We start from the raw sequence: 15,364 nt of genomic DNA on the forward strand, positions 1-15,364 counted from the left end.
TTTCACCCCAGCAAACTCCCAGCACAACCACAGTCTGAAAGCAGATTTTCTATAAAAGCAAAGCAACGGCATCCCTGGCTGTGCTTGCCCTTTCTCACTCCGGTGTGTTTGTGTCGGCCGTTGTTTCCCCTGAGCATGCTGCAGGCTTGCGGGTGCTGGCTGGCTGGCACTCACATGCACCGACCAGCATCAAGGATGTGAAGGAGCCCTGGTGCAGGATCCGTATCAGCCTTCACATGAACATTGCAAGCACTGAGGTTTATAACCCAGAAAATCTGGGCTCTGAAGGGCTCTATCTGGCGGGGCAGGAGGCGTGCCGCCCTGCCCAGAGCCACTTTTATGCCATTGTGCCTTTTCAGCATTGCATTAAGGCAGCCAAAGAAGGGGGATTTTTAATGGTTCCAGGGGAACAAAGCGGGAACATTCGGCCCAACTTCATTACAGAATCATCTGAAACGCTTGAGGAACGTTTCCCACTAATTATCATAAATAGCCGAAAAAAATCTTTCCCTCCCAAAGCAGGTTCCAGCTGCCCCTCTGTGTTTTCTCACCTCCACTTCCAATAGCTTGACCTTGCCCCTGCACAAAGGGGAGACCCCATCTCCACTCCCCACCCCCCCCCCGCTCCCCCCCCCCCTCCCCCGTCACTCGGGGGCTCTAAAGAAATACAAACAGGCAGCAGATTAACAGCACTTGTTTGCACCTTAAACAAACAGGCGACTTCCTCCCCTCTGGGCTCTCCTGCTGCCCAAGGGAGGATGCGCCCGCTGGTTTTCCTTGCCCTTGCTCTCATGCCCTGCCCAAATCCTGGATAAAACCATGAGCAGCACAAGGCATGAAGCAGGAGGACCAAGGATGGGAACACCGGGGGTGCCAGTCCTGTACCCCCTTGAGCTCTGTCCCCCATGCCTGGGTGTCCTCTTGCTGCCCCAGCTGCCCTGGGGGGGTCAGGCACCAGCCCTGGTGGGACATGGCTGCAGCCCTGTTGCAGGAGAGCTGAGAGATGCCAAGGCCAAAGCAGGTGAATGAACGTGCCAGTTCAGCTCCTGCCCTGTGCATCTCCCAGGGCTTCTCGGCAAGGAGCAGCCTGAAATGGCTGGACAGGTGCTGTGAGCGGGCAGGGGGAGGGATGCTGCAGGTGAAGGATGGGGAGGGAGAGACAGACTGTCCAGAGGACACACGGAGGAGTGGTGTTGGTGTTCAAAACCATCATCAGCATTGAGAGGGCACAGCAGCAATGCTGAGAAATGCCTGCCAGCCCACAGTCATCTCTGCTGAGTGCAATAGGGAATGGATGGGTGCTGGACACACCTGCCCAGCTGGTTCTTAGGCTGATCCCAGGAGCCGCAGCTGCCTTTGCCAGGGAGCTACCCCAGCTGGGGTCCTCACACTGCAGGTCCCATGTCACCTGTCCCACCCCTCCAGGTGGCACTGCCAGCACATCCCTGCTCCTATGGGACCTGGTCCCAAACCAGCCCCTTCTTCCGCTGCCCACAGCACACAGACCAGCCAGCCCCCAGCCCCCCACCGCACTGGGGAAGGCAGTCACAAGAGATGTGTGGGGGCTCAAACCACACCAGCAGCTGGTGAGACGCTGCTCCCGGCACAGCTACAGCACATGTTTAGGACCAGCACATGAGGCGGACGCCTGCGGAGGAAGCCACGGCAGCGCGGCTGCGGGCTGGGGCAGGTTCCCAGCAGCAAGCCAGCAGTGGGACTTGCCCGCTGGAGGCCCAGGTTTGCTCCCCGCCTGCATTATTGTACAAACCCCCCATGCAGGTGTTCATTGTCCCCCTTCCTGCCAGCCACAAGAAAGGGCTGTCATTCGTGAGGCCCCTTCCTGCCCTTGGGGTGCCTCAGGGGCAGGAAGGGGACCTGAGGCAGGTGGCAGGGACAGGCCACTGCACCCACAGCACAGGGGCCTCCCAGCAGGGCTGACAGCCAGAGGGGTTACAGGTCGGTACTGCAGCACAAGTGACAGGGCTGTGGGGACCACGTCTCATCTGCACAGGGCAGGAAGAGAGCCAGTGGTGGCTGTGGGACTCCCAGGATGTGCTGGAGAGCACTTGGTCCCAGCGACACTCAAGGACATGCACGCAGTGTCTCGTCTCTGCTTCTAACTGGTTGTCACCTGAGGCTAACTATGAGGACCTCAGGCAGTCGCAGCAACTGGGAAGAGGTTTACAGTGTCACAAGCAGCCTGCAGATGCCACACAGGGATGCTCATCCTTTTTTTCCAAAGCAAGAACCAGGGTCATCCCATGCAAGGAGTGGTGAGCGAGGGGAGAGCAAGGAGGGGTGATGCTTCATTCGGTGCATGGCCAGTCCTGGACACTCCTTGCAACAGGGTACTGTGGATACTAAAATCCTACCTGAGTTCAGAGAAACCAGAGGAATTCAAGGATTAAAAAATCATCAAGCATTACTCAGTGCAATGGCTGTCCTGCAAAGAGCTGCCTGGACTGCCCGCAGCAGAGGGGGGAGGGTGTGCTGGGGGCTGTGCACTCCCTGGGCATCTGCCCCGGCCACATACCTCTCTGCTGGAAGGAAAGCCTCTCCTTGGCATCGCAGCGAGGTGCAGCTCCAAAGCGGCAAACCTGTACACTGGTCTCCCCAGTGCAGATCCTCCTGTGCTCTGCCCCATTCCCACATGCTCTCTGGCTGCTCTTGCTCAGTGATCAGGAAACCCAAGCGTTTTTTCCCCCTGAGGCTGTCCAGGCACATCACCCCCAGGACATCCTGCATCCCACCCGCTTCTCAGCTCCTTCCCTTCTGGGGGACACCAGAGTGAGCAGGGGCAAACAGGAATGGCTGCTAATTCCTCCCAGCCCAGCATACCTGTAGCCCTCCAGGGATTGGCCCCACAGTGATGGAGGGAGCTGGCTCCTGCCTGCGAGCCAGCTGCACCAGTCTGGCCCCGGGAACACGGGCGGCTGTATTTTCATTGCAAATTAGAAATCAATCATAGCAGGAAATTCCCGTGCTGAGAACACCCTGGCTATTATTATTTTACAGCACTCAGAGGTGTTCCGGGCACTTAGAAAGACGTGGTCCTTTTGGGGTATTATGGGGCAAATTAGTTTTAAAGGCTGCTGTAGGAATGTCGGCCATTCGGTTTCCGGAGTGGGATGGGCACAGGTGGAGGCTGCAGGGCTTTGTGCTGCTTTCAGATACACCACTGCTCTGCAGAGGGAATCAGCATGCTCCAGAGCGAACACCTCTAGCCTGACCCCAGCTTTATTAATAACAAGTAATTAATATGAGAGCGGACGTGCCTTGTGTCTCTGAAGACCTTTTAAGATGTGATTATGTTGTGCTAATCTCACCCCGAAGTACTTCCCTGTTTAGACTGCGCTGGGCCATTAAATATCTGAAAAGCCAGTGGAGACCCCCCCCCTCACCGCCTCGGGAAGTGCTCAGGTTCTGTTCCCCAGCAGCCAGGCCCCACTTTCAAACCCTCTAAATCAAGTATTAAGTTGAGCCCATCTGGACTGCCAGGAAAAACACTCCCTCCCCCTCATCTGTGTCTCATTACCTGTCGTGCCAGCCCTGGCCCTGGAGCCGCTCGCTCCATCCCGCCCAGATGTGCTGCCCCACACTCGCCTCCCGTATTTCACAGCCGTCAGCAGGACTTCAAGGAGCAGCCGAAGGGCCTGTAACACTGCACAGGCTCTTAGCAAAGACATATATCCAGGTCCCTAACGCATAGCTGCAGGCACATACCCTGATATGAAGCCCCTTTCCGCTCCCTTGGTCTTGCACCAGGCAGGGGCTGCTCAGGGGTCCTTGGCCAGGAGATCTGAGCTGCTTCCCCAAGGCTCTTTGCCCAGTACACATCTGGACTACTGATTTTCAGGGGTTCTCCCCCTGAGACCCCCCAAAGCCAGGCAGCCCTATGCCCCACACCTGGGGAAGCGCACCCAAAGGCAGGGCAGGATGGAGCAGGTGCTGGCAGCAAAAGCAAGGAGTTGAAGACAGACACCTATGACCCTGTAGTAACCAGGGTGATCAAATTTGAGAGCAGCTTGCCTGCACAGGGCGAAGTCAACACTGAGCTTAGAGCAAACTGAAGTACCCAGAGACTCAAACCAAGGAACAACCCCTGTGTTCATTGGCTCAAAAATCTCCTGGGCTAAAGTTTTCTGGTGAAAGTTTCAGCACTTCCTGCAATGGCAGAAATCCCTCAGAAACAGCCACTTTTGTTTAAGTGTGGCACTTTCCTGGTCCTGTCAGCATCCCAGGACTGCAGAGGTGAAGGTGCACATCAACCCTTCAGTTATAAGGCAAGTTAGCCCCTTTCTCCCAAGCTTCCGAAGAGCCAGTGCCCAGCCTGCAGATGGGCTCAGCATCAGGTGAAGTTATGTTATGAGAACCACATGGCTGGCCATGCTCAGACATGACTCTTCTGGTCCCTGAGGGCCGGCAGTGGCTGGGGACCCCACGCTCCAGCAAGCAACAGGAATCCCCCACACCAGTCACAGGGAGAATGGCCCTGGGATGAAAATACTACTCTCGCCAGCCCTTCAGTGCACAGCAGAGGTGCGGGGGAGACTTTAATATCAGTGAGGAGGAAAGGGTCAGGGAGAGGGGAAGAGGTCAGAGTCTTGTGATGGACGTATGGGCACTGACACATCCCATAACACGACGCGCCAAAGAAGCCGGGGCACAGGGCGGGAAGCCTTGGGATGTCATTCCCCAAGGACTGCTTGCACCCTGCAGGTAGGTACCTGCCAGGGATGGGGAGGAGATGCAGACAGAAGCCCCGGCCAGACCCTGCAAGCAAGAGCGGGCCGTGCCCGAGGTCCAGCGAGGTCCCCGGCTGGCCGGGTGAGGGGTCTCCAGCATTTCGGTGCGGTGCCTCCAGGGCCACTGGCCGCCCTCTCTGCTCCCGGTGGCCCTGGCCAGGCGGTGGCAGCCACTGCCTGTGTCGGGATGCCATCTAGTGTCGCTTGGCAGAAGGGCCCGTCAGGCAGTGACACTGCGCATAGTTTCCCCAGGCTCACAACACCTCCAGGGGTCAGCTCGGAGGCACCCCAAAACAGCCTGGGTGCTGGGACACCCACCCCGGGGGGACGGTCCGTACCCCAGGACATAGGCACCCCGTGGCCAGCACAGCTTCAGACCCCAAAGGAGGACGATGGGCATTGCCCAGGTCATGTAGTGAAGCTCACAGCAGTGCCTGGGCTTGCTCAGGGGGCCCGGGGGCAGCCAGGGCTTGGAGGGTCAGCGGCCTCACCGGTGGCACGGGGCTGCCCCGGCGGCGGGTGGCTCGGTGAAGGAGAAGGGCGAGCCTCCCCCACAGCAGCATGCAGCCTGCCTGCAGCGCCAGCGCAGCCAGGCCCAGGGCCAGGGACACCCGGCACTGCCACGGGCTGGACCGCAGGGCAAAGCCCCAGGCACGATGACTGCTGGGGGCCAGGAGTGGGGGAACCGACCAGGGGCTCGTATGGTCTGGCAGTGGGGGGACGGGAGGTGTCGGGAGCAGGATGGTGCTTGCAGGGCTGGGAGCAGGCTGGGCACCAACTGTGGACAAACCCCATGTGGTGGCATGGTCCTGCTCCCTGTCTGGCATGGGAGCATGGTGGGATGGGGAGTGTGAGGCCAGTGGGACCATGCCTGGCACAGCAGCCCTGGGGGGTGGCCAGAGTGCCTTGGGGGGGGCTGAGACAAAGGAGATGCTGGGTGTCCCCCGTGGGATGGTGGCTGGCCTCTCTGTGGGCACCAGAAGAGCAGGAGGAACTTCTCTGGTGCTGGCTGCCAGTGGGCTGGTTGGCACCAGTGTAGTGGCAGAAGCTAAAGTGGACAGTGCAGGGTCTGGGCTGGTGGCCCCAGGAGGCTGTAGGCTTATGAAGGCTGCAGCTGGACACAGGCTGAAGGCCTCCTGTGGCACAGCTGGCAACGGGGTGGTGATAGAAGCCTTGGGCAGCACAGCTGATGATGGGGTGGCAATGGAGGCCTTTGGCAGCACATTTGGTGATGGTGTGTTGATGGAGGCCTCAGGCAGCACAGTTGGTGGTGGGGTTGTGATGGAGGCCTTCAGCAGCACAGCTGATGATGGGGTGGTGATGGAGGCTTTTGGCATCATGGTTGATGACGGTGTGGTGATGGAGGGCTTGGGCACATTGGTTGATGATGGGATGGCAGTGGAGGCTTTTGGCAGCACAGTTGTTGATGGTGTGTTGATGGAGGCCTTCAGCAGCACAGCTGATGATGGAGTGGTGATGGATGCCTTTGGCATCATGGTTGATGATGGGGTGGTGATGGAGGACTTGGGCAGCACAGTTGATGATGGGGTGGTGATGAAGACCTTCGGCAGCACAGCTGATGATGGGGTGGTAATGAAGGCCTTAGATGGCATGGCTGGTGATGGAGTGGTGAAGAAGGCCTCCTTTGGCATGGTTGGCAATGTGGCAGAGGTGGCCACAAGTGACAGCATGGTTGGAAGTGCCATGATGGGAAAGGCTGCCAATGACAGTGTGGTTGGTGCTGCAGTGGGCAAGGCTCCAGGTGACAGCAAGGTTGACAACCCTTGTGATGATGTGGAGGTGAATGGCAGAGATGGGGTAAAAGAAACTGAAAGAGGCAGAGTAGCTGGGCAAATTAACTGGTCATCCCTCAGTGATGTCACTGCTTGCCCTGACAGGTGGGGTGGACTCTTGCATGACACTTGGGTGGGCAATTTGACTTTCTCCCTGTTGCCCAGGATCCAGCTGTGCAGGTAGCAGAGGTTGCAGTCACATCTCCATGGGTTCCCACTCAGATACACTGAACTGAGCTTCTTCAGGGGGTCCAGGAGCCCTCGCGGGACACTCACCAGCTGGTTCTTCCGAAGGTTGAGGGTTTTCAGATCTGGGAGAGAAGCAAACACCTCATCATCCAGAGCAGAGAGCTGATTTGTGTCCAGTTGGAGGTCCAAGAGCTTGCTGAGCCCAGTGAAGGCTCCTCTTGGCAGGGCTGCTAGCTGGTTGTGAGACAAGATGAGTTTGCCAAGAGATGTGAGGTTGGCAAAGATGCCATCTGGAAGTGTAGCCAAACTGTTCCTGCCCAGATCCAGTTCCCGCAGGTGTGGCATGACGTCAAAAAGGCAGCAGGAGAGCTCCGTAATGTGGTTTGAACCCAGAGTCAGCAGCTTCAGTTTGTTTAAGCCAAAAAAGCCCTGAGGTGGGAGAAGCTTGATGAGGTTGTTGTCCAAAAGGAGTGTCTCCAGGTGAGGCAGGCTCCTCAGGAGCATGGGTGGCAGTTCCCTGAGCCGGTTCCTCTGGAGACTGAGCTCCAGCAGCCCCTGCTGACTGTCTAGCAGCCCCTCTGGGAGGTCCTGCAACTCATTCTCATACAGCCGGAGGACTTGCAGCTGGCGGAGTTTGCTAAAGGCATCCCCAGGAAGAGTTGTGATCCTGTTTCTAGACAGGTCCAGAAATGTTAGATTGACAAGAGAATCAAAAACGCCTTCTGGAAGAGAAGGGATTGCATTGATGTGCAGGGAGAGCTTTCCCAAATTTTCCAGCCCATCGAACAGACCTTTGGGGATGTGTCTGAGGTGGCTGTCTCTCAGCTCCAGCCTCTGCAAGCTTGGGAGGTTTTGGAAAGTGCCCACAGCTAGTTCTTCTAACAAGGCACCAGAGATGTCCAAGTCCCTCAGCTTGCCCAAATTATCAAAGGCTCCAGGTTCAACTGTCTTGATCTTGTTGCCAATAAACAAAATCTTGATCAGGTTGGGCATGTACGTGAAGGCACCTTTCCTTATAGCAGTGATGCTGGTTTGTACAAAGATCATCTCAGAAATGAAGGGCTTTGCAATCTTTGGGATCTCTTTGACATCATTTTTTGTCCCTCTGTAGACCTCCTGGTAGTATTTGGGCATTTCATATGGATCTTCACCCGGGATTTGATCTTGGCATTTATGGGGATGGAAGGAGAGGAAGAAAAGGAAAAGGAAATGATGGTACATCGTCCTGAAAAAAAGGTTTCAAAAATCAGTTATGAAGAACAAAAAAAATCTCTGTCCATAGCTCATGAACTGTGGTAGCACACTGTTGTTCAGCTCTCAGGACTCTTCTATTCACATATCATGACTCATTTTATGAGAAAGAGAGAGACCATACAAGCCCATGTACGCTGCATTTACAAGAGTTCACTGCCATTGGTACTGAGGGATGGAGAAGAATGGGGAGTGAGCCAGCTCATGGCTCGGCACTGGGAGACACTCCAGGAGGGACGAGGGCTGGAGAGTCTGTTCTCTGGCCCTTCTTCTCCCACATTTGGGCTCAGCCTCTGTCTGGGTGAAGAAGGCAAAGTGCTGCTGCCCATTAGCACTGCCCCAGTGGGTCCAGTTACTCAGCAGGGCAACAGCCCATTCATGCAACAACAGAAGCAGTCAGCCCTGCGCTTGCTAATGAGGGATCAGCAAAGGTTCCAGGAGCCAGCCAAGACCAGATGACCTTGTTTACTGAGAATTTCCACACTGTGCTGGATGAACTTGCTATTTCAGTTCAGGGGGGTGATTTAAAACATTTAAAACATGGCTTCTAAGCATCTCCTTGTCAGGATTCTTGCTAATGGCATCATATTTTGGCCTTGGTTAGGCACCTCTGTTAGATAGAAATGGTTAACTTGTGAACAGAAACCAAGCTTTAGAGCAAGGTTCATTAAAGGACTATGACATTTCCACAGATAAACTCTTTAATACCTAACATATAGGGCTCTGACCTGCAGTTAGAAAGTGAAGTCACTGATGTACACCCACCAGTAGCCATGTAAAGCCCACCACTTCCATTGAGTGATTTGGAAACAGTCAGCTAACACATGAGCTGGGCTTTAACAGCTGTGAGCATTGTACTGGGACCATAGTTTCCAGCTTGTGATTCACAGCCCTGGGTGGGAGCAGCGGAAAGGGCTGTGGGTTGCTTCTTGGGTGTCTATCAAAGCTGACCATGTGAAAAAACTTATGCTGGAGGGTAAATTTGCTATGAAAGTTATTTTTTTGAAAAATGTCGAGAGGTCAGCAAATACAGGAGGTTGAAAGCCACTGGGTTTGAAGAGAAACTGATGGGAGGTATGTGCCAGCTGCCCCACAGGGTTCCCCAGGGCAGAAGCTGCTGCTGATCTCTGCCCATCCTCACCCAGGGAGACTCGGGTGCAGGAGCCGGGGGTGTGGGTGCAAAAGTGCCTGCTTCACTTCAGCTGCAGGGACAGCTCAATGGGTTAAATGCGCAGGTGGGAATGGCTGGGCTGAGTGCGTTCGGATGAAAATAAACAGTTCTGAACTGCAAAGCTCTTTTAAAACCCTCCCTCACTCTGGCTGTGCTGGACCTCAGTGTGGTCCCTTGCTTGTCCCACCCTCCAGCAGCTCAGGGACACGAAGGGACAGCCCCAGCTCATGGCACTGCAGCCTCTCCTGCTCCTTGCTGCAAGGAAACAATCAACAGTCCCCCAGAGCCGCCCTTCCCGGCACATTTTAAATAGCAAAAAAAGTGTTTTGCATCACTTACTTGGCCGAGCACTTGGGAACGAGTCCAGCCGCCAGAATGAGCCGTGCCGTGTGAGGAGTGAGGCCACCAGACAGGGGGTTCCATCACCTGGCCAGCTCTTTATCCACGGCACAGGCACAAGGCTTGGTTTTGCATGGGGTCAGGGCAGAGGTCTGCGTGGGGAGATAAGGCACAGCCGGGGAGCAGGCAGCGAAGCTGTGCCCCCAGTGTGGGAGGCCGTTGCAGAAACCTCTCGGAGAGGATGCAGACACGTACTCCCCAAGCGTTATCGGCTCGTGCCACTTGACTAGTCACATCCAGGGAAACCTGAAGATCTCCAGGACAGCCTGTTTTGTAGCTGACGGTCTCTGCAGTCTCATATCTCCACCAAGTGTAAGCCACCAGCTTCACAGACACCACCCCCATCAACACAACAGAAATGAGTTTTCCTATTTAAAGCTTTTCCTATTAAAAATATCTGGCTGTTTCCTTCCTCAGGAATTGGCTTATGTAGCTAAAGGTGCTGCTCTGAAGCCATTTGTTTAAGCTTATAACAGGGTTAATGTCTGTGGCCAGACACAGACTGACACCTGAGTTCTGGGTTCAGCCCTACAGCTCCACACCTCACCAGCCGTAGGGCTGGGGCTGAGCGTTGTGCTCCCCTCCACCCTGGCACAAGCCAAAGACCCTCCCGCAATGACATCCAGGGCTCCTGGCTGGTGCAGGGCATCTTGTGGGAAGAAACACCCTGTTTGATGCAAAGACTTAAAAGTGACAAGGCATCCATCACTTCCCAATGGATAATTGCACTAATTGCATTTAAATATTTCTTCTCCGATTTTTCCCTGCTCTTAATAAGGCTCAGCTTGTGCTTGCCGGGCTTCATTATACCTTTCTTGGCAAATTTAAAAACACTCAAACTACTGCACATTTTCAGCAGCCTTACCCCTTTTCACTGTCAATGCCATATGCATCCAGGTCCCCGCTTGGTCCCAGGCTGCTCCAGAGGCTGGAGGGTGGCAGGAACCAGCGTGCATGAGGGGACAGAGCTTGCAGCAGGAGTGACACCCAGGCTGTGGTGTGGCAGCTGTGCCAGTGTTTGGGGAGCTGCAGCCAGCCACAGCATCCCTGGTCCAGACTTGGAGGTGGCCACACCAGAGTCACCTGGGAGATGGCTGCAGCACGGTGGCAGTCCCCTGTCCAGGGTGGCTGAGCAGGACCGTGTCTGGGGGTGCAGCATTGCCCACCTGCCTTCCGGGAGCATGGGGCCAGCAGTCCAGAGCACGGCTGGGATCATCGCCCACTGCCGGGGCAGGTCAGTCTAACACGACATGAAGACTCTGCTCTGCTCCCGGCTGGGCAGCAGCGGGAAGGCGCTGGCAGAGACACCCAGCCCAGCATCAAAAGCGAGGAGCCCAGCTCCCCTGTCACTGCGGGAAGGCTCGCTTAGAGGCTGGCCAGGTGCAGGCAGGGCTCTCCCAGCTTTGCCTGGCCCAGGAGATTCCAGGTCCCAGCATCTGGGAGATGGTGCAGGAACACCACACCGCAACTCCTGGCGTCAGCCTGCTGGGTGTGCGCCTTGCACACACGCACACATGCACGTACCCATGAACACACACACACATGTGCATGCACACACACGTGCTCTTTTAGGGGACCACCCACTTTACCTGCCATCCCCTGGGCGGACAGTGCTGCTGGGACTTTGTGCCCCATCTCCATGGGTCCCTGAGCCTCTCTGGAGCAGATTGAGGGGCTGCAGGCCAAGCCCTGCCAGGGTGGGTGGGGGACCTGCTGGTGCACAGTCCTGGGCTGGAGCCCACCCTGTAGCCCCACAGCCTGTGTCCCTCGCTGGGCAGTCGGCAGCGCTCGCCCACCCTTGGACACCCCACAGCAAACCCGTGCCCTGGGGTTAGCGCCAGGCTGCAGCTGGGTCTCTGCACTGCTGAGGGAAGCGGGGCAGGTGGGGCTGGAGAGCTGCAGCAGGCAGAGCTGAGCACGCCAGAGAGCAGCACCTCCCCACCGCCAGGCACCTGCAACCGTGCCACTCCGGCACAGCCCCAGCCCAGTCCCCATCGGACCACAGTGACCCTCGCCGCTTCCCCCAGATACACGGGCAGAGGCAGGGGAACAGTTTCCTCTCTCTGCCATGGGAACTGGTTGCACAGAAATAATACATACAGTTTAATTATCTTTGAAATACACAGGAAACGCATAGCTGGAAGGATAAATACCACCAGGCCAGCTCTTGTGAAGAGCTTGGTGTTGGCTGATGACTGTGGTAGGGGTAGTGAAGAGACGGGGTGCTGTTTCCCGGACAGGTCCAGAGGGTGCCAATGCAAGAGCAGAGCAGAAGCAGGTGCCTGCCCGAGCTCTAGGGCACAGCGGGGGGACCTGGTGATGTGGTCTCATCCTCGTTCTGTGCTCTGACAAGGACGCTGACCTGCAGTGTGCCACAGCGGGAGCGCAGCACCCAGGCATCCTGGTACACCAACCCTGGCCCCAATGCCTGCCCGGGAGGAGTAGGAGGAGGGAAGCGAAGGCTGAGCTGCTGGCAGCTCATGGCATCACAGGCCATGCTTACAGTGCCCTCAGCGTTGCTGTAGGTGCACTGTCCCGGAGCATTCTCCCCCGGCTCCCCATCCCAGCCCTCCTCTGGGGGAACACCAGGAGCTCCCGGGCACTCCAGCTGCCCCTGGGGGACCTCCAGCAGGGACCGTCCCTGGAGAGCAGCCGGGCTGGCACAGGAGGCTTGTGCATGGATGAGGGGCTCAGCAAAGGTCTGGAGCCAGCCCAGGAGATAGGCAAGGCCGCAGTCGCAGGCCCAGGGGTTGTTGGCCAGCAACACATGCGCCAGCTCCTCATTGGCATCAAAGAGCCCTGGGGGCAGGCGGGCCAGGCGGTTGTGGACCAGCGCCAGGGTGGTGAGGAGGGGCAGCCCGGCCAGCAGCCCAGCCGGCAGGCTGGAGAAGTTGTTGTGGCTCAGCTGCAGCGTCACCAGCCCCGCCAGCCCCTGGAAAACCCCAGCGGGGAGGTAGCCCATGGCGTTGTGCGAGAGCACCAGGGTCTGCAGCGCCGACAGATTGGAGAAGAGCTGCTGGGGCAGCATCTCCAGCTGGTTGCGAGCCAGCGAGAGGTAGAGCAGGTGAGGGGTGCTGGTGAAGAGGGCAGCAGGCAGGGTGGCCAGGCGGTTACCCTCCAGGCTGAGAACAGTGAGGTTGGGGAGACTGGTGAAGATGTCAGGGGCCAGGCTGACCAGGGCATTGTGCTGCAGCTGCAGCCGCCGCAGCCCCCCCAGTCCGGCAAAGGCGCCGGACGGCAGCTCCTCCAGCCGGTTACCATCCAAGTGGAGCTCGGCCAGCCGGCCCAGAGCCTTGAAAGCACCGGGGCACACCTGTGCCAGCAGATTGTCACTGAGCTTGAGGAGGTGGAGGGCAGCAAGGGGAGCCAGCAGCCCGGCCGGCAGCTCAGTCAGGAGGTTCTGTGAGAGGTCCAGGGTCTGGAGGCGCTGAAGAGGGTGGAAGATGTTGGGAGGAAGCGCCTCAATCTTGTTCCCTGGCAAGCGCAGGTCCTGCAGATGGTAGGTGGTGGTGAAGAGCCCTGGCTGCAGGGAGTGGATGGCATTGGCACCCAGGGAGAGCTTGATGAGGCTGGGCAGCCCCACCAGCACCTCTGGGCTGACTGCTGCCAAGGGGTTGCCCGACACCTCCAGCTCAGCGAGGCTGGGCAGCTCCCGAAAGGCGCCAGCCTCCAGCTCTTGGATGTTGTTGTTGAGGAAGACCAGCTTGGTGAGGGTGGTGCTGGAGCCCAGGGCTCCTCTGCGGATGCTGCTCAGGGCCGTCTCCACGAAGAAGAGCTGGGTGACATTCCCTGGCAGGCCTGTCGGGATCTCCCGCATCCTCTCCTCCGAGCAGAAGACTTTGGAGGTGTCATAGCACTGGCAGGTGGGAGGGCAGGGCAGGGGCAGCCCCCCCACCAGCAGGGACCCCAGCCCCAGCAGTGCATAGACCACCAGCCTGCACTGGAAAAGGAGCCAAGGCTCATCCCCTGCCTCAGCGAGGCAGAAATCTGCACCCACAGGTGGGTGCTGCTGGGGGTGCAGCTCCTGCAGCCAGAAGTGCAATGGGAGCAACCTCTGGGGCACTGCACGGGCATCCCTCCAGCTCCAGTTGCCCACACCACCCCTTGCAAGAATGGGGAGTGCTTCCCTCCCAGATGTCTCCCTGCCTGGCTCATGTGGTGCATCGGGGCTCTTCCCCTGCACCCCAGCCCCACCCCAGACCACCCTGTGACAACAAAGGTCCCCATGTCCTGCAGAGCAGCAGCCAAGGTAGGACCCACGTGGTCCCACGGGGGTCTTGGGGGAACTTGTGGCCTCGCAGGATGTCTCCACGGGCACAAAGCTGGGCTCTGGGGTGGGGAAGCATGTGAAGCATGGGGATGGGCTACACACACTGGGTGATGGGGACAGAGCTGCAGGGCTGCTCTGTGCTCAGTGACAAAAGAAGTGGGCTCCAACAGTTGCATTTCTAATTGCCCATCAAGTACTTCTTTCTCTTCAAGCAACCAGAGCAGCATCAAACCTGCCCGAGAGGTATTCAGCTTGACCAAATGCCTGTTCCCAGCCCACAGGAGGCACTTTTTGAGGCAGTGGCCTCCAAACCTCTGCCAGTCCCTCCCTACTTGGGATACATGCCAGTGTTGCCACATGATGGGGGATGCTGCCCACCCCACAGCAACATGCACCTGAAGACACCCCCCACACAATTGGGGCTATCCTGGACTTACACCGGCACTCAAGCGCAGTGTTAGGCTTGGCTTTCCCTTTCCACCATCTCACTTGTTTTCACCAGAGCCAACAGTAGCTCCCACCCATCGCAGGCCCCCCAGACTACCCGAGGAGCATAGCCACCACTTACCGAGTGTGGCATCGCGGAGACTGCCACCAAACCTGCGGCAGGTTTGCAGGGACGCTGCTCGCCAAGATGGGACAATATTTTCTGGGGCGGATGGGAAGCTGGCTGACGAGCTGTTCCTGCTGGGGCGGAGCTGCCCCTTGCTGCTTATCAGCAACAACAAACCGTGTCCTTGGAGTGCTTCAAAAAATAACCCGGCCCCAGAGGGACTGGAGGTGAGGCCAGAGGCAGCTGCCAGCAAGCATCCTGGCAGGGAAGCGAGGTCCCAGCCCCGGATGTCCACTGGCCTGGAGACAGTGGCAGGGCGCTGCTGTCACATTTCTCACAACAAGCTCAGCACATTTGTTTCCAGCCATCCCCCAAGAGATCCCCTGGACTTTATTAAATCTCACTGGGAAATGGTGCTAGCAGACATCTCCTGCACAAGAGAGGGGACCAGGCACAGCTTAGCAAGGCAAAGCAATGCCATGGGGAAGGGACCACCCTGGGACCATCTTGTTGAAATACACCAGGTATTTTGCAGCCTGTGATCTGCACCCAGCCAGTGGTGGGTTGGCCAGAGGGACCCGTGGACCACCAGGACTCCCTGGGAGCTTGCAGCCTTCCTGGGGGAGCAGCATATACCACCTTAAGGGCTGCCTTGCCTGTGTTGGAATGGGCTGGGGTGCTGGCAGCCAGGGGCGGGGGAAGGGAAACTTAAGTGCACTCAGCCAGACTGATGGAGCAGACTGTGATGCACAGAGAAACTCAGTTGGCACAAGCCAGAGGCAGGCAGCTCTGAAGGGAGCCAAGAGAGCTCCCAACCACCCCGGGGTGGTGCTGGGTTAACCCTGGAGGCCCTGCCCCAGGGAGTGGATTGTGCAAGAGGCAGTCTGTGTCTCCATCGAGGAGCTTGCTGAGGTCTCAGCTCACTCTCCAAAAGCCATCCCACTGCTGTTGGATGGCTGAGCCTTCCTTGCTCCTTCACCCCAGGTTGGAGCC

At 57.6% G+C, this 15,364-nt stretch overlaps 1 protein-coding gene across 3 annotated transcripts; it reads right to left on the reverse strand.

Annotated features, from left to right (window-relative positions):
• Window positions 1-4,527: 4,527 nt before the first annotated feature.
• On the reverse strand, window positions 4,528-14,801 carry LOC141946986 (uncharacterized). Of its 3 annotated transcripts, XM_074877472.1 has the most exons (3): window positions 14,387-14,801; window positions 9,489-9,640; window positions 4,528-7,952 (listed from the first exon to the last, which is right to left on the reverse strand). In XM_074877472.1, the coding sequence occupies exon 3, from the start codon at window positions 7,946-7,948 to the stop codon at window positions 5,168-5,170; it is 2,781 nt and encodes a 926-aa protein (XP_074733573.1). In that variant the 5' UTR covers window positions 7,949-7,952; window positions 9,489-9,640; window positions 14,387-14,801; the 3' UTR covers window positions 4,528-5,167. The 3 variants fall into 3 exon arrangements, with proteins under 3 accessions (XP_074733573.1, XP_074733574.1, XP_074733575.1); XM_074877473.1 differs by lacking the exon at window positions 9,489-9,640; XM_074877474.1 differs by lacking the exons at window positions 4,528-7,952; window positions 9,489-9,640 and adding an exon at window positions 11,639-13,488 and having other exon boundaries at window positions 14,387-14,593.
• Between the last annotated feature and the right edge of the window lie 563 nt (window positions 14,802-15,364).

This window comes from Strix uralensis, chromosome 9 (assembly GCF_047716275.1).
Source record: "Strix uralensis isolate ZFMK-TIS-50842 chromosome 9, bStrUra1, whole genome shotgun sequence".
Classification (NCBI taxonomy): Eukaryota; Metazoa; Chordata; class Aves; order Strigiformes; family Strigidae; genus Strix; species Strix uralensis.